Source organism: Mesoplodon densirostris, chromosome 15 (genome assembly GCF_025265405.1).
Source record: "Mesoplodon densirostris isolate mMesDen1 chromosome 15, mMesDen1 primary haplotype, whole genome shotgun sequence".
NCBI classification, from domain to species: domain Eukaryota; kingdom Metazoa; phylum Chordata; class Mammalia; order Artiodactyla; family Ziphiidae; genus Mesoplodon; species Mesoplodon densirostris.
In genome coordinates this window covers 8,252,860-8,279,891 of record NC_082675.1, presented here as the reverse complement: position 1 = coordinate 8,279,891, position 27,032 = coordinate 8,252,860, and the positions used below count along the sequence as shown (strand labels likewise).

General features: G+C 40.6%; 1 protein-coding gene across 2 annotated transcripts in view; it reads right to left on the bottom strand.

The window, feature by feature from the left end:
• Positions 1 to 2,408: 2,408 nt before the first annotated feature.
• ANAPC5 (anaphase promoting complex subunit 5) overlaps positions 2,409 to 27,032 on the bottom strand; it is a 42,599-nt gene continuing 17,975 nt past the window's right edge. Inside the window, exons 6-17 of one of the 2 annotated variants that reach the window (XM_060119090.1) lie at positions 24,934 to 25,035; positions 23,861 to 24,051; positions 20,194 to 20,275; positions 19,451 to 19,540; positions 17,306 to 17,487; positions 16,124 to 16,259; positions 12,634 to 12,708; positions 9,405 to 9,526; positions 8,832 to 8,939; positions 8,601 to 8,748; positions 3,147 to 3,309; positions 2,409 to 2,740 (exon numbers count right to left, since the gene is read on the bottom strand). In XM_060119090.1, coding sequence (XP_059975073.1) covers positions 2,529 to 2,740; positions 3,147 to 3,309; positions 8,601 to 8,748; positions 8,832 to 8,939; positions 9,405 to 9,526; positions 12,634 to 12,708; positions 16,124 to 16,259; positions 17,306 to 17,487; positions 19,451 to 19,540; positions 20,194 to 20,275; positions 23,861 to 24,051; positions 24,934 to 25,035 — 1,611 coding nt within the window. In that variant the 3' untranslated portion in view covers positions 2,409 to 2,528. The remainder of the gene's footprint in view (positions 2,741 to 3,146; positions 3,310 to 8,600; positions 8,749 to 8,831; positions 8,940 to 9,404; positions 9,527 to 12,633; positions 12,709 to 16,123; positions 16,260 to 17,305; positions 17,488 to 19,450; positions 19,541 to 20,193; positions 20,276 to 23,860; positions 24,052 to 24,933; positions 25,036 to 27,032) is intronic. The other variant, XM_060119091.1, reaches the window with a different exon arrangement.

The window sequence follows — 27,032 nt, the reverse complement described above, 5'->3', positions numbered from 1 at the left end:
TTCTCTCTGTTAAATGGGATTATTGCTATTGCCTACCTCTTAGGACTGTTATGAAGATTAAATGTGTTAATATTTAATGAAAATAATTTAACACTCTGTAAGTGTTAAGCTGTTTGTTCCCACCTGCCCCAGGACTGGAAACACTCAACACCAAACCTGCTGGGGAGAGTTTCCATCATGCCAAGCCACTGGCGTGGATCATGACCCCACTCCTCTCTTCCCCTTTGAGGATCTATCCTCAGGTCTCTGGTATAGACCCAAATGCCCATTGGTTATTTACTTTTACTTCCCTCCTCACCAAACCCCTTCTCCATTTAACCAAATCACTGATTCTTATACCCCTACATTAAACCACCCATAATTACACTGTTCTGATTCTTCCTTCTCCCACCAAATGCTCCATCAGGAAAAAAGCTAATTAGCTGTAATCCAGACAGTTATGAGTTTCTGGGTCACTCTGATGTTTCCAACTTTCCATTTAACCCACTATTCCTTCCTGAAGAAGCCAGGCTCCAGCCAAGAAATCTAAGTCACAGATGGCAGGGAGCCTCAGACTCTTTATTTTAGCTTTGGATGCAGGCCTGGCAGGGTGCATGTGCAGCAAGCTGAGAGCAGGGTCGGGCAGGAGACTTCACGGGCATGCCAACTGTGCAGTCAAACAGGGCTGTGTGTTTAGAAGGGCCCCGTACCTGGTTTAACACTCCACTTAATATAGGCCTCGGGACTTCCCTGGTGGAGCAGCGGTTAAGAATCTGCCTGCCAATGCAGGGGACACAGGTTCGATCCCTGGTCCGGGAAGATCCCACATGCCGGGGAGCACCTAAGCCCGTGTGCCACAACTATTGAGCCTGCACTTTACAGTCCATGAGCCACAACTACTGAGCCCACATGCCACAAATACTGAAGCCTGCGTGCCTAGAGCCTGTGCTCTGCCACAAAAGAAACCACGGTAATGAGAAGCCCATGCACCGCAATGAAGAGTAGCCCCCGCTACTCCACTCACCCGCAGCTAGAGGAAGCCCGCATGCAGCAACAAAGACCTGACACAGCCAAAAATAAATAAAATTTAAAGAATTTATATATATATATATATATATATATATATATATATATATATATATATATATATATATGGGCCTTGTAATTTTACTTTGCACTGGGCCCCACAAATTATGTAGCTGGTCCTGGTCAGGTGTGACGATGTCTAGTTTTTATGTCACCCCATCTCTTGAACTGTCTTACACTGCGGCAGAGTAAGATCACTTCTTAGATTGGAAGGAGCTTAAGTACATTGACCAAAAATGACATCAGATTAGAGAATATATGGGAAGAATCAAAAGAAACTGATTCATAATGGTTACTTCCCAGGAGGAAGAATTACATCTTACTATACAGCCTTTAACAATATTCAATTTTTACCATCTACATATATAACCTTTCAAATAAATTTAAGGAAAGATTTTCAAACATCAACATACTAATTAGTGTCCCTATCTCCACACTGAGTCTCTTATTTTCAGAGCAGCTGTCTTTGGCCAGCAAACGCACCCTAATGAGTGGGAGTTGTTTTACACTGTTTCGAAGAGCTCTGGGGATAAATTATTTCCCATCCGAAGGCTTAAATTTAACAGAGAAAGAGCCACTGATAGAAGCTGCAAAATTTGGTTGGTTCCTGGTTGCTGTTTTGGATTTGAAACACGGGGATTTTTCTGTGAACACTGAAGGGTAAGATAAATACACAAACAGAGCAATAACTGGCTTCTGCTTAATTGCAGGGTTGAGATATGTAAATTAAGTGTATATTTGAGTGATAGCATCCACACACCTCTGAGCTTCAGACCCTTTCTCAACTTACAATCACCTTATTCATGATGAATTCCTTATCATCATCCCTGATTTATTAAGTATAGAAAAAATATACCCATGCAGAAGATATGAGAAAGCCAACACCCAGAAAGTGACTGAAACATGCTTCTTGTCATTGGTCCAAAAAGCATAAAAAGATCTTTCCCATCTTAATCTCCAGTCAGGGACTGACATGTGCTTGCAAGTACACACAGACCCAACCCAAGCACCAGTCCAGCAGAACAAAACAGGGGAGCTTCCGAAGGAAAATCCAAGCCTCCGAAAAACCTGCACCAACCCCCTCAAGAGATCTACCAATACCTGAAAGAGCTCTTGTCTGAGCATAGGTGCAAAATGAATTTATACACTGGTGGAGAGTGTGCACAATTGCTAATAAGATATTGGCAACTTTGCCCAGAGAGAACATAATCTTTAACACTTGCACTAAGTTATTAATAAACCAGCCACTTATTAACAAAATGTTGGTATCCTTTGCTATCAAAAGAAAGAAAAGGGAAAACAAAAAACAAATATGTATATTTTAGCAACAAAATAAGACAAGCTAATCAGAATGCAGTTTATTGATAAGACAGATATCAAATACATCATTTATATGGAGGGAGGGAGTATGAACAAGTCCAAGACCATCTACTCTGCACAGTGGTCCAGTGGGGACGTTCTCACTACAGAAGATTTATCAAGGGCACCCCATGAAAGGGCAGGTCCTGATGCAGCTGCCGGAAGAGCATCGCACACCGGTTCCTCTCCTGGGTCTTCCCCAGGGTGTGGTAGAGTCTGGCCTGGAAGTAAACAACGTCTCTGATCTGCTCTTTGCAGTCGACCTTTGCAAAATAGTTCTTGGCTTCATTGAGATTCTCAATGGCGGCCTCAAGAACTGATGGAAAATGGGGAAAATACCACACATATTTAACTCAATGCTTCACATATAGTATTCAAAGCTTAATATCTATTTTTATTGATTTAACATGTACCAGAAACTTTTACATTCTACTCTTTGAGAAGAAACAAACAAACAAAAAAAACACCACCAAGTCTTTAGTACTGATTTCCAGCCTCACACCTAGTTCTGTAGGGTTGAAATAACAATTCACTTGCCCTCAACCTTCATGCAAGTATGCAAGTGAAAGCACTTTAAATGCTGCATGAAATTATAACATATATTTGTGAACACTCAAAACTTAAATACTGTCCCAAATTTAATGTCTTTTCTTCTTCTGGGTCCTAAATTTTACAAGTTTTCTGTAACAGTATTACCTAACAATCTTTGTATGGTTTCCTACCTGCTGCTTTCTTCAGTGGCTCATAGGAAGCTGCTGAAGCCACCTGGCACTTGGCCACCAAGAACATGGCACGGCCTTTGTCCAGGACAGCCCCGTCAGCCAAGATGGGCTCAATGGCCATGTGGAGAAGACTCAAGGCCTGTTCTGGGATTCCAAGGATGAGCTGAAAAAGAAACATCATGGCGCTATACACACCCACATCCACTACCCACTACAGGAAGGGCTTCATTTCTGGCTTTTCTCTTCTGAATGGCAATGTCTGGCTTACTTTCTCCTTGACGTGTACTATCTTTAATGTGCACCACACTCTTAGAAAACATAATGTGTGACAATCGATTTCAGGCTACAATAGATAAAGGAGGGAGTAGTTATTTACATTATAGAAAGGTTTCTGTCTTTACAAAAATCTTTTACATTGATGATTCAAAAAGGTTGAACTAGCTGTATAGGAATCACTAGGAGAAAAGGAACCACTTTTTAAAAATTCAAAAATATATAGTAAAATAAACAAGGGTACACTAGAAACATCCATTTAACAGAAAATAAACAGTAATGGAGGAACAAGAAAAGATGTAAGACATATAGAAAAATATAGCAAAATAGAAGTAAATCCTTTCAAATCCATAATTAAATTAAATATAAATGGCTTAAACTCTTCAATTAAAAGGAAGAGATTGGCAGAACAGATTTTTGCAAACATGATACAACTATATGTTATCTATAAGAGACTCACTTTAGATTAAAAGACACAAATAGGCTGAAAGTAAAAGGATAGTAAAAAAAGATATTCCATGCACACAGTAACCAAGAGAGCTGGACTGATTATACTAATATCAGACAAAATAGACTTTAAGTCAAAAACTGTAACAAGAGACAAAGAAGGACATATATACTGATAAAGGGCCAATTCATCAAGAAGATACAACAATTATAAACGTATATACACCAAACAACAGAACCCCAAAATATATGAAGCAAAAACTGATAGAACTGAAGGGAGAAATAGTTCAACAATAATAGTTTCAGAGTTCAATACTCTACTTTCAATAATCGATAGAAAACTAAACAGAAGTTCAGCAAGGAAACAGAAGACTTGAGCAAGACTATAAACCAACTAGCCCAACAACAGAAGAATACATATTCTTCTCAACTGTACATGGAACACCTCCCAGGAGAGACCACGTTATGCCACAAAATAACACTCATATTTTAAAAGGTTGAAATCATAAAAAATATCTTCTCTGACCATGTGAAGTTAAATTGGGAATCTGAAAAATTCACAAATATGTGGAAATTAAACAACACACTCGTAAATAATCAAAGCATCAAAGAAGAAATCACAAGGGAAATTAGAAAATACTTTGAGATGAACAAAAACACAACATACCAAAACTTATGGGATGCAGTGAAAACCTACAGGATACGGTGCTCAGAAGAAAATTTATAGCTCTAAAAGCAAACATTAAAAAATAAAAGAATCGGGCTTCCCTGGTGGCTCAGTGGTTGAGAATCCACCTGCCGATGCAGGGGACACGGGTTCGTGCCCCGGTCTGGGAAGATCCCATATGCCACGGAGCGGCTAGGCCCGTGAGCCATGGCCGCTGAGCCTGCGCGTCCGGAGCCTGTGCTCCGCAACGGGAGAGGCCACAACAGTGAGAGGCCCACGTACCGCAAATAAATAAATAAATAAATAAATAAATAAAATAATAAAAGAATCTCAAATCAATAAACTAAACTTCCACTTTAAGAAACTAGAAAAAGAAGAGCAAACTAAACCCAAAGCTAACAGAGGTAAGGAAATAATAAAGGTTAGAGTAAAGATAAGCAAAATAGAGAACAGACAAACAAGTCATTGAAACTAAAAGGTAGTTCTTTGAAAAGATCAAGAAAATTAACAACCTGTTAGACTGACCAAGAGAAAAAAAAGAAAAAGACTCAAAAGACAAAAGTCAGAAGTCAAGGTGGGGACTTAACTATCAACCTTACAGAAATAAAGAGGATTACATGAGAATACTGTAAACAACTGTATGCCAACAAATCAGATAAATTAGATGAATGAACAAATTTCTAGGAAGACCCAAACTATCAAGACTGATTCAAGAAGAAACAGGAAATTTGAATAGACCAAATAAAGAGAGTGAATCAGTAACCAAAAACACTTCCAACACAGAAAAGCCCAGGACCAAATGGCTTCACTGGTGAATTCTACCAAACATTTAAACAAGAATTAGCACCAATCCCTCTCAAATTCTTCCAAAAATAGAAGAGAATAGTTAATAAAATTTCCTAACTTACTCTGTGAGACCACATTATTATCCTAATACCAAAGCAAAGAATATCACAAGAAAACTATAGACCAATATCCCTTATGAATATAGATGCAAAAATTCCCAACAAATACCGGCAAACCAAACCCAGCAGCATATTAAAAGGATCATAGGCTATAACCAAGTAGGATTTATCCCAGGAATGCAACAGTACTTCAACATACAAAAATCAATCAATGTAATATACCATATTAACAGAAAGAAGGAAAAAACCCATATGATCATCTCAACTGATACAGAAAAAGCCTTTGACAAAAATTCAACATCCTGTCATAATAAAAACACTCAACAGACTATGAGTAGAAGGGAACTTCCTCGAAGTAATAATGATACATCTATGAAAAACCCACAGCTAAGACCATATTTAACAATGAAAGACTAAAAAACTTCCCCCTAAGAAAAGGAGCAAAAACAAAGACGTTAACTCTTGTCACTTCTATTCAACACTGTACTGGAAATTCTGCACAGGGTAGTTAGGCAAGAAACAGAAATAAAGCGCATTCAAATTGGAATGGAAGTAGTAAATAAAACTCTATTTGCAGATGACATGAACTTATATATAGAAAACTCTAAAGAATCCTCAAAAACCTCTAACAGGTAATAAGTTCAGCAAAGTTGCAGGACATAGATCAATATACACTAGCGATGAACAATCCAAAAAATGAAATCAATTTTTAAGATCCCATTTACAATAGCATCAAAAATACTAAACTACTTAGGAATAAATTTAACTAAAAAACTGCAGGAACTGTACACTGAAATCTAGAACACATGGCTGAAAGAAATTAAAGAAGACCTAAATAAAAGACATCCTGTGTTAATGGATTGGAATAATGTTAATAATAATAATGTTAAGATGGTAATATTCTCCAAATTGGTCTACAGATTCAACGTAATCCCTATCAAAATTCCAAATACCATGTCTGCTGAAAAGGACAAGCTGATTCTAAAATTCATATGGAATTGCAAGAGAACACTGATAGGTAAAACAAGCTTGAAAAAGAAGAACATAGTTGGAGGACTCTTACTTCCTGATTTCAAACTTACTACAAAGCTACAATAATCAAAATAGTGTGGTACTAGCATAAGGACAGATATATAGATCAATGGAATAGAACTGAGAGTCCAGAAATAAACCTATACATCCATGATAAACTGATTTTCAACAAGGGAGCCAAGACCATTCAATGGGAAAAGAATAGTCTTTTCAATAAATGATGCTAGGACAACTGAATATCCATATGGGAAAGAGTAAAGTTGGACTCCTACCTCATACCATATACAAAAATTAACTTAAAATGGATCAAAGGCCTAAATGTAAGGGCTAAAACTGAGAAGGAAACATAAGTGTAAATCTTCATGATCTTGGATTAGGCAATGGTTTCTTAAGTAGGATACCAAAAGCACAAACAATAAGATTTAAAAAAGGTAAACTTGACTTCATCAAAATATAAAACTTTCATGCATCAAAGGACACTATCAAGAAAGTGAAAAGACAACCCAGAGAATGGGACGAAATATTTGCAAATCATATATCTGATAAGTGTCTAGCAACCAGAATATATAAAAACTCTTACAACTGAACACTAAAAAGACAACCCAATTTAAAAATGGGCAAAGGACTTGGACATTTCTCCAGGAACATTCACAAATGGCCAGTACTCACATGAAAAGATGCTCCATATTATTACTTATTAGGGAAATGCAAATCAAAACCACAATGAGATATAACTTCACACTAATAAAATGGAAAATAACAAGTGCTGACAAAGATATAGAGAAAGTGGAACATTCAAACATTGCTGGTGAGAATATGAGATGGTATAGCCACAGTGGAAAACAGTTTGGTGGTTCCACAAAAAGTTAAACAAAGAACTATATGACCCAGCAATCCCACTGTTAAGTATACCCAAGAGAAATGAAAACATATATCCAGAAAAAAAACTTGTACATCAATGTTAAGAGCTATTTGTAATAGTCAAAAGGTGGAAACAACCCAAATGTCCATCAACTTATGAATGGATAAACAAAATGTAGTGTATCCATCCGATGGAACAGTATTCCATTAGACAGAATCTAGAACTGACTGACACATGCCACAACATGAATGAATCCTGAAAACATTATGCTAAGCGAAGAAGCCAGACACAAAGGTCACATACTGTATGATCCTATTTATATGAAATATCCAGAATAGGCAAACCCATAGAATAAGAAAATAGACTAGAGGTTGCCAGGGGCTGGAGGGAAGAGGAAATGGGGAGTGACTGCTTTAAAAAAAATGGCTCTGGGGTTTCTATTTGGTGTGATGAAAATATTCTGGAATTAGACAGTGGTGATGTTTGCAAAATAATGTAAATATTCTAAAAACGACTGAACTGTATACTTTTAAATGGTAAATTTTATGTTATGTGAATTTTATCTTAATTAAGAAAAAAAATCACTGGGGAAGCTGGTAAGGAAAATAGACTCCTAGGCTCCTCCCCTAGAGATTCTGACTCTGTAGGTTTGAGGTAAGGCCAGATACGCAGATATTTTTTAAATCTCCCCAATAATGCTGATGCATGGTTTGGGGAACCTCTGCTTTAGTTAGTAAATTCCTCCAGTAAGTTCAAAATTCATTCATTCAATAAATATTTATTAAAAACCTACTATGTGTGGATCCTATTAGGTACCACAGGATATAGCAGGGAAAAAACAGTCCCTTCTCTCATGGTCTTTACATTCTACAGGGGGAGACAGAAAACAAACATAAAATACAATTTAACTTCCAAAACCTTTCAATGAACACATGACTTCCTCATTTCCTTTTTCATTCTCTTGTTAAATCAAGCACGGCTCTGGGCCAGCTAAGTCATTAATATGATGCAAGTGTCCTCAATGAAGAGGCACATCCTCCTTAGTAAATACACAGCTCGGTAAAGCCAGCACCACTGGGAGGTGTCAGCTTGTCACCAAGTTCACAACTCCAGACTTCCATGGAAGGCTTGCACAATAAGACTACCTTCCCAGATTTCAATAGTAAGAAGCAAAAGCTCATTATTACCCTTTTCAAAACCAAAGAGTAGTAACAGACTCACCAGTTCTTGAGCACAAATATGTGCTATAAAAACAGAGATCAGCTTACCTGGGCAAAAGCCAAGTTCAGCACTGTTTCAGAGGCCAAATGCTGCAACCGGTACTCCTTGGAGAGAGCCAGAGCCTGCAGGAGCACAGGCAGCGCGATGGTAGGGGAGGAAGATCGCCAGTACAGCTCTGCCACAGACAGCAGGACACTGCCCACAAAGAGGAAGACATGGGATGAGAATAACCAGCACAAAGTACCCCCTAGGTGAGATGCACAAAAGCCCTCCCTTACCTGATCACCATTTCTGTATTCCTGATTTTCTGACAGTGAGTCAACAATTTTTGTAAAAGCTTGTGCGCCTCTGACATTTGGTTCTGAGCTTGTAGTACAATTGCTTTTCTGACACAGAAACAAAATAAACACAAATGGTTATGTTGCTGTTTTGCAAGGGTTGTAAGTAGAGTCACTTTCAGGTTTAGAATCTCTATTTCCTCAATTAGACTGTAATTGTAACCTCCCAAGGGGAATAACTGTGTCTGATATAATTTTTCTTAAAAGAGAAAAAAAAATTGTGTGTGTGTGTGTGTGAACACATGTGTGTACACACACACACACACACATACATGCACACAAGAAAAAAGTCTGGAATTATAGGTAGCATGTTAGTGATTATCTCTGGGTGCTACTTAACTTTCTCCATTTTGTTTATTTGTATTTTCTAATGGTCTGTAATAAATAGGTAATAAATAGAAAAAAAAAGGTTTTTTTCCTAAGCTAATCAATTAAGTCACACACAAAACAAATAAGAATAAAGCCATTTGAGAACTACTTCATTCTGGGGTTGGAGTTTCCAAAATTTCTTACCTGTATACACCCTCTATGCTATTCAGAGCTGTGATTCCTGTAACAACTGAATCAGCCAAATGATATTTGCCATCATTCATTGCTCTGTCAAACTGTATTTTTTGATCACACAACATCCATAACTAGTAAGAAAAAAAACACAATTAAGAACAGAATGGGGCCTCCCTGGTGGCGCAAGTGGTTGAGAGTCCGCCTGCCGATGCAGGGGATACGGGTTCGTGCCCCGGTCTGGGAGGATCCCATATGCCGCGGAGCGGCTGGGCCCGTGAGCCATGGCCGCTGAGCCTGCGCGTCCGGAGCCTGCGCGTCCGGAGCCTGTGCTCCGCAACGGGGGAGGCCACAACAGTGAGAGGCCCGCATACCGCAAAAAAAAAAAAAAAAAAAAAAAAAAAAAGAACAGAATGGCAGGGGCTTCCCTGGTGGCGCAGTGGTTAAGAATCTGCCTGCCAATGCAGGGGACACGGGGTCGAGCCCTGGTCCGGGAAGATCCCACATGCCACAGAGCAACTAAGTCCATGTGCCACAACTACTGAGCCTGTGCTCTAGAGCCCGCGAGCCACAACTACTGAAGCCCACGCACCTAGAGCCCGTGCTCCACAACAAAAGAAGCCACCCACCGCAAGGAGAAGCCCGCGCACCGCAACGAAGAGTAGTCCCCACTCCCCTCAACTAGAGAAAGTCCGCACGCAGCTAAAAAATAAAAAAATAAAAATAAATAAAAAGAACAGAATGGCAGATGTTCACCTCATTATTCAACAGAAATATAAAAGTATTTTCGCTTGCTTAACAAATATCCTTACAATTCACACACTTTTTTTTTTTAGATTAAAAAAAAATTTTTTTTAATATTTCAAGTCTGTGAAAAAGCACTAAGAATAAAATAACAAAACATGGGCTTCCCTGGTGGCGCAGTGGTTGAGAATCCGCCTGCCGATGCAGAGGACATGGGTTCGTGCCCCGGTCTGGGAAGATCCCACATGCCACGGAGCAGCTGGGCCCGTGAGCCATGGCCGCTGAGCCTGCGCGTCCGGAGCCTGTGCTCCGCAACGGGAGAGGCCACAACAGTGAGAGGCCCGCGTACCACAAAAAAAAAAAAAAAAAACATGTATAGCAACCATCAACTTTGTCAAATCACAACATTTTGCTTTACTTGCTTTGGATACTATTGTACATTATTGAGGTACTTTGCAAATTCCATTCTCCACTTTCTGTTTTCAAAGGAAGCATTTGATTTGTTGTTTATCATTCCCATTTTTTTTTTTTTTTTTTTTTTTTTGCGGTACGCGGGCCTCTCAATGTTGTGGCCTCTCCCGTTGCGGAGCACAGGTTCCGGACGTGCAGGCTCAGCGGCCATGGCTCACAGGCCCAGCCGCTCCACGGCATATGGGATCTTCCCGGCCCGGGGCACGAACCCGTGTCCCCTGCATCGGCAGGCGGACTCTCAACCACTGCGCCACCAGGGAAGCCCGCATTCCCATTTTTTTAAAGAATTTTTTTAATGAGTGATCTATGATGATTGATTATTCATTCATTCATTCATTTATTTACCACACATCATGTGGGATCTTAGTTCCCCGACCAGGGATTGAACCCACACCCCTTGCATTGGAAGCAAGGAGTCTTAACCACTGGACCGCCAGGGAAGTCCCCCCAATCATGTTTTTATACTTTTACAAAATATTTACTTATCCTTAAACAATATATAGTATGAAAAAAAACCAATATATAGTATGATCTTACATGTTTTTAAACTTTGTATAAATAAATAGTATCATACTGTATGTATCCTTTGACAACTTGCTTTTAAGCTCAACATTATTTTGGGGAGGCTTACACATGTTAATACAAGTAGTTCTAGTTCACTCCTTTTCACTGATGAATAGTTTTCCATTGTATGAATATGCAACAACTTATCTATTCTCTTGTTGATGGGTATTTAGGTACTTCCAATTTCTCACTCTTCTGAACAATGCTGCAGCAAACACTCCCCTACATCACCCCCTGTGCAACAGTTACCTTGGGTATACAGCAAGCCGTGGGAAAGCTGGGCTAGGACATATGCACCTTCTCCTTAACATAGTGCCCATTTGTTCTCCAGATGGGTCACACCAGTTTACACTCCCCCCCGGCAGTGTATGACATGACTCATTGCTCCACACCTTCACCAACAATTGGTGGTGTCAGATATTTTACTTTTGGCCAGTCTGATGGGTATGAAATACCTCATTATTTTTTCATTTGTATTTCCCTTGATCAATAGTCAGGCTGAGCATCTTTTCATCTCTTTATCAGCCATACATGTTTTTTCTAGAATGTGAGTTAAATTGTGTCTTTTTTTTTACTGTGCACCTTCTTAAAAAATGCCTAGAACCATAACCGAAACCACTCCATCACATTAGCACTACCACAGAACCACGCTTAATTCTTTTGCCCCACAGCATCCTTGGGTGCTAGCTTCTATTTTGTTTGCTTACCACCTTTCCGTCTGGGTACTCTGAATTCAGATCACAGCCAGCAGCAGTCAGATCCCAGCACAGCTCATAAGCAGACGGGCATTCACACCATATCTAATGAGGTGGGGCCAGCAACCCATGTGAACGGAAGCCCCCCGACCCCCGGCTCAGGGACCAACAGTAGGAGATCCCCAGGCCATGGTCTCTCATGATTTCAAATTCCCTAATTTAGTTAATACTAAACTTGGTAAGGGGAGGAAGAGAAAGAGGCCCCTCGTAATAGTTTTCTTGGCCCCATCAGAGATGGAAATTGGTGCAACAAGGAACAGAGTGCCTAGGACTGCTTTATAAAGTTCATTCCCTCTGCATACAACATCTTCCCAAAATGTTATTCAATTCTGGGAGGAAAAGGTTAGAGCTGCCAAGTAGGAGAAAACAGAGTAACAAAACGGAGACCTAATTCTTGATCTATCGAAGGACACTGACGATTTCTTTGCTTATTCCCATACAGTTAGAGATATAAGGAATACTAATTTAAAACCACAAGGACAGGAATGAAAAAAGTACCCTACTTTAATCTTTTCTCAGAGTTTATTCCTCAGCCTTCTGGAACGCATTTTACAGAGTCTCCTATGTTGACCTCAAAGCACAGATGTCACAGAAAGGAACCAAGACACAAGAGGCTGAGGGGAGACTCTAAAATACCCTATTTTGACAATAATACAGTAAAAATGGTTATTTTCAAAAATAAGTCGATGACACAAAAGGCAGGTTACCTGGGCATGCTGACTGTTAGGTGGGAATCGCTCCTTCAAGTGCTTTAACACTTCCGAAGCTGCAGCGAAACAGCCCTAAAATAGAAAGCCACAATTTGTTTAGCACACCTGTGCTGACACCACACCTGCTATCCCACTCACAGGACATCGGTATGACTCACCTGTTCCTGGTGCAGCAGCCTGATGACCCTAGGCAGAGACTGTCAAATATCAAGGGGCCATTTATTTTAGGCTCTAATGTATTTCACTTGTACATTAAAAAAAATTTTTTTTAATTACACCTGTAATACATGTTCACTCTAGGAAAAAAACTTACGAAATACATGTGTACAACGAGAAAAAGGCAAATTACTTTTAATCCCACCAAAGATAATCACAGTAATTTCTCGGCACGTATCCTTCTGAACTTCTCATGTTCACGTGAATATAAAACATATAAGTATTCCAAAAATAGGTATACATACCATTTTTGTAAATTGCCTATTTACCACGTGGTAGGTACTCAATAAACATCTTTTGAATGAATGAATCTTTCCAGTGTCAACAAATACAAATCTATACATCACAGTATTTTATTAGGTAAATAAATTATAGTCCAATCAAAATAATCTCCTAGTTTGGGATATTTTGATTGTTTCCAATTTTTTCCATTTTAAAAATGCTAGAATGATTATCTTGGTGGATACATCTTTGCATACTTGTCCAATTATTTCCTAAGGATAATAACTTAGAAGTAAAATTGCTGGGCTAAATGGTAGGCACTTTTAAGCTTTTTGATAGGTATATTACTAAATTACCATACAGAAATGTACCAAGTACTCTTATACCAGCATTCTACACCTTTCTCCTCACCTGATATTTAAGCTTCCTTGTCTATTTGTTTGATGAAACTGGTTATTTCACTGTGTTAATTTGAATTTCTTTAATGACTAGATTGAAATTTTTTCATGTTCTATAATCATTTATGCTTTTTCTGTGAATACATGTTCATGTCTTTTTTACACTCTTATATTGCTAGAATGTCTATCTTATTAAGCCCCCAAAAGCTTTTCAATTTGTCCCTATCCTTTGATCAGGTAGTATATCTTCAGTCTATATAGAAGCTCAGTTAGACCACAGGTGAACTTCTATTTGAAGTGAATAAAGTAGAAAGTATACTGAATTATAATAAAAGATCATTAATCTTTTTTATTCTTGTGATTTTAACTGACCAGTCTTGCCAATTATTTTCATGACTACCATACGGAGTTGGGCATATGGATTTAGATGGCTGTCAAACCTTCAGGCCAAGTAGAGAGAACAGTGCACACGGCAGTACTCCCCCAAAACATTCCTATTGTGACCTGCCATTTCCTGAGGCTGGGAGAGGAATGTGACACGATGAACCAGAGTTACACAGAAAGAGTAAAGGGGGCCGGACCTCTTAGCACTTCCTCTGAGCTGCAGGAGGAAGCTCACAAACAGCAGTTCAGACCCCATAACTTCTTTATAGTTTCACCCAAGCCCCAGTCACTACCATAGCAAAGTGCAGCATCCAGTTTATCCAGAGATCAGTTTCAGGACACAACTGGAAGCACAACACAAAGGGAATAAAAGAGTAAATAGAAATTCATGATAAAACTGCCTTCTCCGCAGTTGGCCAAGCTTAATTTCATAGGTGTAAGTCTAACCTGTGTAATTGAAAACATGACATCATCAGCTCAGTGGGTTTATCTACATGGTCAATGTTCTGACACTAGAAAAGTCTTTCTAAGGCAGGTTGAGAAGAGGTGGGGAAAGAGACTGAATTGAAATAAAGTGGCCACTGTCTTCCAGCTGTACGATTAGAGGTCTCCTAGCACATCCATTGGAGCCAGGCAACAATGGAGTCAGCAGGTCTTTCACATAAGCCCAGAGATGGAAAGATTAATACTGATCCGAAGAGCGTGGTTTTACCCCCAGAAAAAAATCACAGAGCTATTAACAACTGACCTCGGAGAAAGCTAAGGCTAAAGAATTGAGCCAAGACCAGATCTCTGTAAAGCGGTTCTCCATTCCAGGAGGTGAAGAAATAATTTCTACCCTACATCACTCAAAGACAACCAAAGGGAAGTTATTCCACTGTTTAAGCTTGGGGTCAGTGGGGAGAATCCTACTTGAAAAAGTCACAAGGGGATACTTTAAATGGGTGGATTGTATGGCATGTGAATTATATCTCGATAAAGTTGTTGGGGAAAAAAAGTCAACGTGAGGCTCATACCAAATACCTAACTGCATGTTCACTGACTCATTTATTACAAATGCTCCACTTAACCAAGGCACCAGCAGGAGAAAAGAATCCACGTTAAAGAGGTTCCAGAACCATTACGGGGCGGGGGGGCGGGGGGAAGACCAAGAAAGTGATTAATGTGCAACATTCCTGGAGGAAAGCAAACAGCAAGAGCAGCTGGTCTGCTGTTTTGATGTCAGAGAGCTCGGGGCGCTGCTTCCCAGATACAGGAAGATAGCAGCTGATGGAGGTGCAGGCAGCCGCCATCAGTCAGAGCCCATCCATGCCCTTTGTTTACACAACCACTTAGAGGATTGTAAAATGCTAAAGTATGTCTAGTAGAGAGAAGTATTTATAGACTTCTGAAAGGGGTGGAAACTACTCAAAGATCTTTAGGATGCAGATTAAGGAATATGGAGTGTTATGATGCAACCTAAGGATCATTATTATACCACAAAGAGGTGGAGAAAATAATATGATCAAGGAAATGTGCTTATAGCAAGGCAGCAGTTAGTTAGTTAGAGGGCTTTAGATAAGAGCTTTCCCTGACCTTTTCCCATGGAAGAAGATACTTTTGAGCAAAGGGGAAAGGAAGCCTAAAGTATTATGAGAGACCCTTTAATCAATCCCCTATAAAGAGAATCGTGTGAAATTACTTGGGCTGTAAGTAAAGGTTATGCCCTATTCCAACTGTCTTTCTTTGGAGTCAATCAGACTTGGGTTGAAGATCTGACACTGACATTTACTGGCTGTGGGTATGGGACTTAGCTCCCTGGAGCTCAGTTTCTTTTCTGTGAAATACGGATGATGATAAAGCTGACCTTATGAGGCTACTGTAAGGAATCAGGAAGACGATACATGTAAATCGCTAAGCATAGGGCCCGGCACAGGATAAATGTACAACAAACCTTAGCTATTGTCATTTTAGCTGTACTCTTATTATGTTCTTCCCTTTCCCACAAACACACACAGCTCTACTACCCTAAATTTCAAAGACTCCTTTTTATTCCATTTGGTACACAGAAACAGCTGGCCTCTTATTCTCTTCCCTGATGCCGAAAGAGATGCCAAGTTCAACAAACCTTGCAGACTCCACACCCAGGCCATTTCTACTGGTGGGGTTTCACCCTTCCAACCACTTGCATCCAACCAGACCTGTCCAGTGCTTTTCTCAAGCACTAGAGGACAGAAATGGCGGGGCCTACATGGCTCCAGAAGCGCAGGGCCCGGCCACCTGCCCACCTGCTCCGCGTGCAGCTCGGCAAGGTGGCCCAGCGCCACGGCGAACGACTCTGTGTTGTTCTGCTGCACGCCTGCATTCACCGACTCCAGGCTGTTCATGCTCAGCAACAGCTGGGCTTGCTGCAGGGCCATGGTGCTGGGGAGGAGACACAGGAAGCCCCGTCAGTCACGAGACACAGGCTGCCCTCAGCCACACTCTACAGTTACCTTGGGTGGAAACAGGAGGAGGTTAAGCCCCTCCGCAGGCTCTGGCTTCCGGGGAGCAGCTGCCTCCCAAAGCCAGTTCTCCTGTCCTCGGGACGAGGAGAGCAGAACAGCATCCCGGACGTGCAGCCCCAAAGAAAACATGTAGGGGTTACAGCACCACTGGGAGCTCCAGACCGCCCCACTGCCTCACAGTATGTTAAGTAGTTTTCACGGGTAAATTCAGACCTGATGCCATCCTGGCACCGGCTGCTCTGACGGTGGAAGCAGTGGCTAGTGTCCGCGGCTGTTTCAGACCGCACGGTGCCAAAAATTATTTCAAGTACAAAAACAAGACTGATAAAATAGGCACTTCCTTTCATGACTGAATTCCTAGAAACAGCATATTGTCTAGGAGAGGTAGCTCCAGGATTAAAAATCTGGTTCAGAAGTTTACTTCCAAGCTACAGGAGGCTAAATGGGAATTACACAGGAAGCTGCAGACAGTCCAGAGAATACATCCTGGGGAACAGGGAAGCAACTTTCTTTACATAACAGCTTTGGGGTTAAGGGGATGCTCGGCTTGAGTGACCGTGGCCCATGCCTCCTGCGAACAGGAAGAGAGGTTCCCATCTCAGAGTGCAGGGGCATGGTGCTTGGAGTCAGAGGACCTGGGCTTGAGTCTGGGCTCTGTCACTTGTTAATTCATTTGTGATCTGGGGCAGATCAGATTTGTGAACCTTGTCCTATGCATCCTGGAATGGAGATCACCCCCCCTCCCCAGTTACCTCCCAGAGCACTTGGGAGGAGTAAATAAAAATGCACATAGGAAAAATCTTTGCAAAGTCTGTGCAAAGTAGAAAATGTTTTAAAATTCTAAAGCATTTTCTTTAATCCCCTGTACAAACAACCTCCATCCATTTGGCCTTCACAGAACCAGTCTGCTGGCTTCTGCTCATCTATAAAAGGATTCGTGCCCTCATAGCCTTGAAGACCCACCTGCGGCCGTAGAGTCTCCAGATGGCTGTTTTCTGTGCGATGCTGATGTCAATGAGCTCTGACAGGCTGTGTTTCCAGTGCAGGAGGTCAGAGTCCTTTAGGGCATCCATAAGTTTGTTTGCAGTCTTCCCAGCAAAAGCTCTCTGCTGAACTAGGGACTGTATTCCCAGAGAGGCGAGGTACTAAGGGGACAGACATACGCACGACTCATGATAGAGATTACGTGACAAAATTTTGTTTTGCTCTTCAGAAATTTGGCATATTTCATTTCAGCACATGCACAATGACAGTACTATTTAAAAAGAAAGTACCTGTAAACCTGACCCTGACCCATATGAGATATGTTCCTGAAAAACTGGGGATGCAAGAGAGGGTAATAGTACAATGTGAAGAGCCAGGGCTTTGAAATTAAATGGACCTGGACTTAAGCACTGCCTCTGCCATTTACTGTGTGACCTGGGGCCAGTCACTTAGCTCCTTAGACAAGCCCATCTGTAAAATGGGCATCACACCCATCATAAAGAATTATTTTAAGGATTAAAATTAAATAGTATATATCAAACAGTGCTGGGCACATTATGTGGTAGGAGATTAAGAAAGGCTGCCGGGGGGCCTCCCTGGTGGCGCAGTGGTTGAGAGTCCGCCTGCCGATGCAGGGGATACGGGTTCGTGCCCCGGTCTGGGAGGATCCCATATGCCGCGGAGCGGCTGGGCCCGTGAGCCATGGCCGCTGGGCCTGCGCATCCGGAGCCTGTGCTCCGCAACGGGAGAGGCCACAACAGTGAGAGGCCCGCCTACCGCAAAAAGAAAAAAAAAAGAAAGGCTGCCGGGCTTCCCTGGTGGCGCAGTGGTTGAGAATCTGCCTGCTAATGCAGGGGACACGGGTTCGAGCCCTAGGCTGGGAAGATCCCACATGCCACGGCGCAACTAGGCCATTGAGCCACAACTACTGAGCCTGCGCGTCTGGAGCCTGTGCTCCGCAACAAGAGAGGCCGCGATAGTGAGAGGCCCGCGCACCGCGATGAAGAGTGGCCCCCGCTTGCCACAACTAGAGAAAGCCCTCGCACAGAAACAAAGACCCAACACAGCCAAAAATAAAAATAAATAAAAAAAAAAAAAAAGAAAGGCTGCCTATTACGAGCATAATTATCTTTTCATTAACTTCTGGTATAATTTTCAAGGATGAAAGCTCAACTAAAAAAAGTCCACTTCAATCCGTAACAAAAATTGTGCTTAAGAAGTCTATCATTGGGGCTTCCCTGGTGGCACAGCGGTTGGGAGTCCGCCTGCCGATGCAGGGGATGCGGGTTTGTGCCCCGGTCCGGGAGGATCCCACATGCCGCTGAGTGGCTAGGCCCGTGAGCCATGGCCGCTGAGCCTGCGCGTCCAGAGCCTGTGCTCCACAGTGGGAGAGGCCACAACAGTGAGAGGCCCGCGTACCACAAAAAAAAAAAAAAAAAAAAAAAAAAAAGTCTATCATTTATTTTTTAATTTTTTTTAGACAGAATAAGGTTCTTTGAGCAATAGTAATCTAGATTCTAACAGTCATTACTATTTAATGTGTAGAGACTATGCCCTTTCAATGCCCCTCAGTATTTGTCATTGAGGAATATAATTCAGGTCCTTCCCTGTTACTCAAAATGAGAAAGGACAAATCTGCTGGTCAGGTTTACTGGTTCCTGGCTTTGTTTATTATTTCAAATAAGGATCAGCAAACTTGTTCTGTAAGGGGCCAGATAGTAAATAATTCAGGTTTTGCAGGCCACAGTTGGTCTATGTCGCATATTCTTCTTTGTCTTTTTTCCCCCAACTGTTTAAAAATGTAAAACCCATTCTTAGCTTGCTGGCCATACATAAGCAGGCAGTGAGCCAGCCCTGACCCATGGGCTGTAGTTTGCCAATCCCTGGTTTAAAAATCAGCCTCCCCGAAACATTTTCTAAATAAATGTGTTAGTGTTGATAATAAACTAAACAAAGATCTCCTCAAGTTGATAAATGGAACTTTCACAGATGTTATTAGGATAAAGGGAGCACAGAGAAACCTATCAAGAGAATTTAGTGGTTTAATAATTAAGGTCACATGAAACTACCAAGAATAAAACCACACCATTTGTTTAAACAATCTCACAGGAAGATGAGCCTTACCGGTAACCCAAAATGTACAGCTTTCTTCACAGAATGTTCTAGAAGAACATAGCTATCAGATCTCTTCTGTCCCAGCACATAAAGCCAGCTCTGGCAAGAGAAGTCATCAAAATGTATCATAACAATAATAAATGGCTAATGTTCTGTTGAAAGCATCAGCATGGTTGTAAGAACAAATTAACAACAGACAAGCTAAATCCTCTAAAATACACTTTCACAAATTATAAACCTAAGTGAAACCCATCAAACACATTAAAACCATCAGACTGAAGTAATCAAGCCATTTATCTTCTTCACCTCTGAGAGCAGTGAGTGGCAAGTGTTCCAGAAAAAAAGCATGAAGCCCCCACATGGCCTGTAACTGAGAAAGTGGAATTCTCAGGTGGTTGCTGAAGTCTGTGTTCTACTTGTGCTTGGTGATGATGCTTTGACAGGACAAGGTCTTATCCAGTTACCAGTAGTGCAAACACCTTTGTTAATGCCAATGCTTGATGTGGCAGTTTTGCATGGCAAGCTGCATTAAAACTTGTAGACAAGAAATGCCTCCAAAGTAAAATGGACATCAAGAATTAAGAAAGATACATAAACATGGGTTGCCTTTCCTGAATTTCCCTGACCATCTAACTAGTTTCCCATTACTGCTGAGGACCTCCCAACTGCAAAACAACCCAATTCAAACGGGGCCTTTCGAAGGCCAACTCAACCCAGGGGCAGAACTTCCAAGACAGGAAAGGTGGCCTCACCAAGCAATGCTGGAGACACACGTGATCGTTGGACTCCTGGGCAATCCTAATCGCCTCCTGCAGGGCAAGCTCTGCCTGTTGACTAATGACAGACTGAACATTAATAACTCATTAACAACCACAAACATGTACAGGCAACAGTAACAGGAAGTCATCTGTACGGTAATTCACCAGCGTGCAGGCCTCTGGGTTGGAAGTTGAAACCATGGGCTTATTCCCTCAGAGGCACTCCCCTCCCCCAGCGGCAAGAAACAGTAACGGTGGAGATACAGAACATGTCCCTTCTAAGGTGGACTTCTACTAAAAGGGACATGAAGGAATGGCTTTTCTTCATCCCAGCTCCTAAGTTTTTTTTTTAGTTGTCTACTGCTGAGGGGAGGGACAAGGAGAGGATGTAAGATTTTACTTTTCATTGCCTTCGCTTCTGCATCATTTGAAAAATTTGTTTAACTATGGGATTTGATACTTTTATAATTTTTTCAATACTAGTTTTTTAAAGTATTTTGAGGATTTTCCCTTCTGAGATGTCTTCTTTCTGCTCATGTGGTTCCCCTCCCTCTGGGATGTGTCCCCCAACCTCGCAACTTCTGTAAAAACTCAGCCAACTGTTCTTGGCCCCACTGGGCCTTCGCTTCTGAAAAAGCCCACAGAAACGCTACCTGCTTGCGGTGCTTAATTAAATACTACTGTGCACCACCCTCTATTTATTTAATCTGTGTTAGTTTTATTTCTTCAACCTGCAGAGGGCACAGAAGTTCTATAAATACTGGATCACTGAGGATCTCAAAAAAGAATTAGAAATTCTATGGGTAGCACTTACATAGGGAAAAATTTTTGTCAAATTTTCTATCAACACGAGCAATAGCCTCACACAATCAATTAAGAGCTTAATTCTTCCTCAATAACTAACTGTTTGAATAAAGAAACCAGATACATTTTTACCTATTCTACATTTCTTTTAAATCCCTTTTAATGCTGAGAGGCACCAGAATATAAGCTATTTGAAGGCAGGAAGCATATCTTTACACACAGGCCCTCAATAAATATCAGTTGATTTAATTTTGTTGAACATCTGATGACCAAATAAATAATGTTACATTTAGAAAAAAGGCTTTTGCGAGAACTGTATAGATAGTATGCTAAAACAGGACTAAAGAAAGACTATTTTTCTCAGGTAGGAAGAAAAGGTAGATTACCAACACAGAAACTTCAAAGTTTCTGGCAAATCCTTAAAGAACCTATGGTTTTCCATTGCTGCTAATCAGAAAAGCCTCTGATAAAAATTTTCAGTAAAAGAGCAAGAGGCAAACTGGTTGTAATGTCTGAAATGCATTGGCTGTCTACAGTTTGCAAAATGCCAAAGCAGAAAGATCTGTAGCCTCTAAACAACAGCTTCCTATGTCATTCAGTGTAAAAGCCAAAGTCCTTACTTGGGCCTACAGGACCCTAAACTCTCTGACCCCTGCCACCTCTACAACCTCGTCCTCCTCTATTCCCCCCTTACTACAGCACTCTAACCACACTACTTGCTCCTCTTCAAACATGCCAAGTAAATCCTGCCTCAGGGCCTTTGCACTTGCTGTTCTAGCTAATAAGGACACTCTTTCCTCAGATAATGCACAGATTACTCACTCCCTCAATTCCTTTAAATCTCTATTCAAATATTAAGTTAACAGAGGTAAGGGAGGGCCGGGTTGCTACCTTACTATTTAAACAGAAATTTACAAATTGACGAATAAGTGATTTGTGTGTATATCTGGAAGAAGAGTGCTACTTATGAAAACAATAGTACTCCCCATCATCACTCTCTAATCCCTTATCCTGACCTATCACTACCTGATACATTATAATTATGTTTAGTGCTGTTTATTATTTATTTCCCCCACTGTAAGCTCCATGAGAACAGGGGTATTTTTTTTCCTCTTTTTTCACTCCTGATCCCCAGCACCTAGAACAGTGCCTAGTACATAGTAGATGCTCAATAAGCAACTATAAAGATTTTCAAGGAATCTCCACAATACTATTAGCTAAGTGAGAAAGATTTATACAAGCCCATAGCTCCAGGACTAAAAATAAAGAAGCCTGGAGTTGAGTAAATCAGATATTAATTAGTAATTAATTCCATATAGTTAGCTGCCTATCCACTGATAATATTGTAAATATAGAGAAATTCATCAACAGATTAATTACTTGTATCTAGCAAACTGCATACAAATTTCCAAACCCTAGGGCAAGCTGTGTGTAACACAGAGATAGGTTACTGGCAAATATTACAAATGGCGCTGCTATTTATTATGAGTACATAAAACATGAAAGGTCCTGATCAAAGAGGTTATTCAAGCTGGGCAGAAAAAAAGAAGTTGACTCTTAAAAGATAAAATGGAATCTCACAAAATCATGAAGTTCAGAGTAGCCTTAAACATTTTTTGGTTCAAGTATCAATCTGCCACTTGGATTCCCTTAATGTCACCCCTGCTGCACAAATGAGCACTCTGCTGACACCTTTCTCAGAGGGTTCCATACAAGGAAACCTCCTCCTTATAAGAAGCAAAAATGTTTTGCCCTTTAACTTGCACTTACCAGCTCCCAATCTTCTCTAGTAGTCACACCCTCAATCAATCTAAGCCCTTTTCATATGACCTTCACTACAGGAAGATGTCAAACACATGCTTGGCTAAATCATTTCTTTTCCAGGCTAAACATTCTCACATCCTTCCCACACTATTTATATGACATGGCTTTGAATGCCTCCAGTGACATTGTCACCCCCACAAGCTCCAGCTTGTCTATGTCCCTTTTAAAATGTGACAACCAGAAGTTAATAGAATTTCCTGGTTGTTGCCTGGGCCATACAGCAAGGGGTGGAAGTCTCAATTCTTGAACTTGGGACACTATACTTCCATTAACACACTCTAGTCTCTATTCAAAGATGCCTCTGGCAGAAACCATATTTTTCTTAAATGGGAAAAAGCCACAGGGGAGGCAGAGAGACTCTTTCAATTAGTAATTTCCTACCTTTTCACCATTATTCACATTATTTCATTATTTCCAAAATAGCCTCCATATTTTGAAAGTTTTCATCCTCTTAACTCTTTACTAAATAATAACTGATCAATTTCTTATTTTTATTTATTAAAATCACAGGCATATCTTAGCAATGGCATAAGTCAGTGTCACGCACTGAGCTGCCTGAATTCCAACCAAAAGCACAAATGTGACGTTCGGTAAGCCACATAGTCTTTTATGCAGTAAAGACACAACTTCCTTTTGGCTTTTTGAAATACTGAAAATAACTTTTACATCCCCATTATTACCTCTGAAAAATCCTGTTGGGAATCTCTGGCCTAATGACCTAATTTCCTTTTAATTCAGTGGCCGTTATTCTTAGAAGTAAAGAAAGAAAGAGGCCGTGTACTTGGGTGGTAATGCTAAATAGTGACACCAGGGGGCAGACTCTTTAGGCAGAAGGTTTTCATTAACTTCTGTTCACTGCAAAAAGCTTCCTTCTTTAGAAGTTATTGACAATTCCAGGTTGAACAGGCTCTTTCTTTTCTCCTTTTCCTTCTTCTTTTTTTTAATACAGAATAGTAAAAAGAAAATACATCTCAATTAACATTTGAGAGATAATTTCTTCAATTTCCGCATGAACAAAAGTCTATAAACTTACTAGTGACCAAAGCGGCAGTGCAGGGCAGCCAGGTTCAGAGCAGCGTATCTCAAGCTCCGGCCATAGCCCTCTTCCCCATTGCTTTTGCTTTCGGCTCCAGTAAGAATCAGGCGATCAAAATAATGAAGGAGGCTGTGTGTTGAACTGAAAACATCTTGGACCCGGAGGTTGTTTAAGTAGCTGAGGTAGTGCTAAAATAAGAAACAATCAACATATTGTAAATACTCTGCTTCCTCTTGTGTAATATTAATTCAGAGAGGTTCACTGGCTGCAAACACCTGTGTATCCCTTACCATTTTTAACAAGATGGTCATAGTTTAGTTTAATCTTTTCCCCACAGGCAGATTAAATAGGCTTAAGGTACATTAGCTGGTTTGGGTACACTTTCCCCCCAGAAGGTGTACCCAAACGAAAAAAGGGAATTCCATTAGAATTTGTGTCAGAGTTTTATCCTAGATATTCATCCACTATGCCACTGGTTATATTAGGATCCATGGGTGATACGTGAGGATGGAGGGGGAATCACCTAGCTCAGGCATTAAGGAATAGTGTGAGTACAAAACTAAAGATCTTAAAACTTGAATTCAGGGCTTCCCTGGTGGCACAGTGGTTAAGAATCCACCTCCCAATGCAGGGGACACGGGTTCGAGCCCTGGTCCGGGAAGATCCCACATGCCACAGAGCAACTAAGCCCGTGTGCCACAACTACTGAGCCTGCGCTCTAGAGCCCACAAGCCACAACTACTGAGCCTGCATGCCGCAACTAATGAAGCCCGCGCATCTAGAGCCCATGCTCTGCAACAAGAGAAGCCACCGCAATGAGAAGCCCACACACCACAACAAAGAGTAGCCCCCGCTCACCGCAACTAGAGAAAGAAATCCCCCTGGCCCAGTAGGGGTGGAGGTGGGAGGGAAAGCATTGCAACCTAGGTTGAGTCCTTTAAGTGCCAACAGCATGATTTCTTTCCAAGAACCTGGGTCATTCGGCCAATGCTCATTTGCACGACTACTCAGTAGGAAGAACAGTCTTGTCCCTGCTTTCCAACTTAGCAACAAACTCTGAAAAGACTCACCGCTTCAGCAAAATCAGGATTAAATTTCAACAAGTTGTTCAACTCTTTCTGCAAAGAAGCTGGAGTGAGGGCTTTAGTCTCATCATTCTTTAACAAAGAAGCCTGAAATTTAAAAATGACAACTCAGTAGAAAGAAATGGCCAATAAACATATGGACATGTATACTGAATAGCATCATCTGATTACTTTTTTTTCTGCACTTACACTCTCCTCTTGACCATGCAGAACACTGTTTCCTCTTCCTGGAATTCTAAGCTTCCCAACGACCCATCCACATAGTCTTCCATGAAAACTCCTACTCAGTCTTCAGGGCCCAGTTTAGATTTCAGCCACCTGCTTCTATCACCTTCTAAACTAGATAAGGTCCTGTAAGTACCTACGTGTTCCCACAAGCTCCCTGCACTAACCCTTCCTGCAGTACTTATCAAATTATATTAAAAGTACCAGCTGACCCCACCCCCAGACTGTAAGTGCCTTCAAGGCAGGAAGTATGTATCTCCAGCCGGGCAAAGGGAGATACACACTTGCCCTACTCCTGGTTATTTGTTTCATATGGATGGTACCAGCAATTATTATATAAAATATGTAGAAAATGACTTCTAAATTAATGATTAGTACTTAACTGGGTTATGGACTCTTCAATTTTACCTAGACAAATTTTTCTTTATGAATAATAATAATTTCTAATTATATTTGAATTCATTATATCATTATAGAAGATTCCAAAAATATGGAAAAGCATACAGAAGAAAACAAAAATCATCTGTAACCCTTCCACCCAGAAATAACACTATTTTTATATCAGTGTATCTCATTCCACTCTTTTTTCTGTGTGTGTGTGTGTGTGTGTGTACGTATGTGTTTATACATATATATATGCATACTTTTTAAACAAAGTTAGAATATATCATTTTATTACCTGCTTTTTTCATGTAATAATATATTATAAATTTGTCTCATCATCAAATGGTCTTTGAAACTACAATTTTTTAAGCAAAAGTATTAACCCTTTGTCATACACATTGCAACTCTTTTTCCCATTTTGTTGTTTGAGTTTTAATTCTGTTAGAACATGTACTGACATGTAGATGTTTTTCATTTTTATGCTGAAAAGTCAAATGATCTCCTATGTGTTTTCTTCCACAGCTTTTCTGTTTAGAAAGTCTTTCCCCACCCAGAGATCAGTTAAAAGTTAATATGTAACATTCACAGAGGGATGGACAGGATGAAAAAGCTGAGAGCTATGTATCAGATGAAGGAACAAGGTAAAACTCCAGAAAAACAACTAAATGAAGTGGAGATAGGCAACCTTCCAGAAAAAGAATTCAGAATAATGATAGTGAAGATGATCCAGGATCTCGGAAAAAGAATGAAGGCAAAGATCGAGAAGATGCAAGAAATGTTTAACAAAGAGCTAGAAGAATTAAAGAACAAACAAACAGAGATGAACAATACAATAACCAAAATGAAAACTACACTAGAAGGAATCAATAGCAGAATAACTGAGGCAGAAGAACAGATAAGTGACCTGGAAGACAGAATGGTGGAATTCACTGCTGTGGAACAGAATAAAGAGAAAAGAATGAAAAGAAATGAAGACAGCCTAAGAGACCTCTGGGACAACATCAAATGCAACAACATTCACATTATAGGGGTCCCAGAAGGAGAAGAAAGAGAGAAAGGACCAGAGAAAATATTTGAAGAGATTATAGTCGAAAACTTCCCTAACATGGGAAAGGAAATAGCCACCCAAGTCCAGGAAGCACAGAGAGTCCCATACAGGATAAACCCAAGGAGAAACACGCTGAGACACATAGTAATCAAATTGGCAAAAATTAATCACAAAGAAAAATTATTGAAAGCAGCAAGGGAAAAATGACAAATAACATACAAGGGAACTCCCATAAGGTTAACAGCTGATTTCTCAGCAGAAACTCTACAAGCCAGAAGGGAGTGGCATGATATACTTAAAGTGATGAAAGGAAAGGACCTACAACCAAGATTACTCTACCCAGCAAGGATCTCATTCAGATTCCATGGAGAAATCAAAAGCTTTACAGAGAAGGAAAAGCTAAGAGAATTCAGCACCACCAAACCAG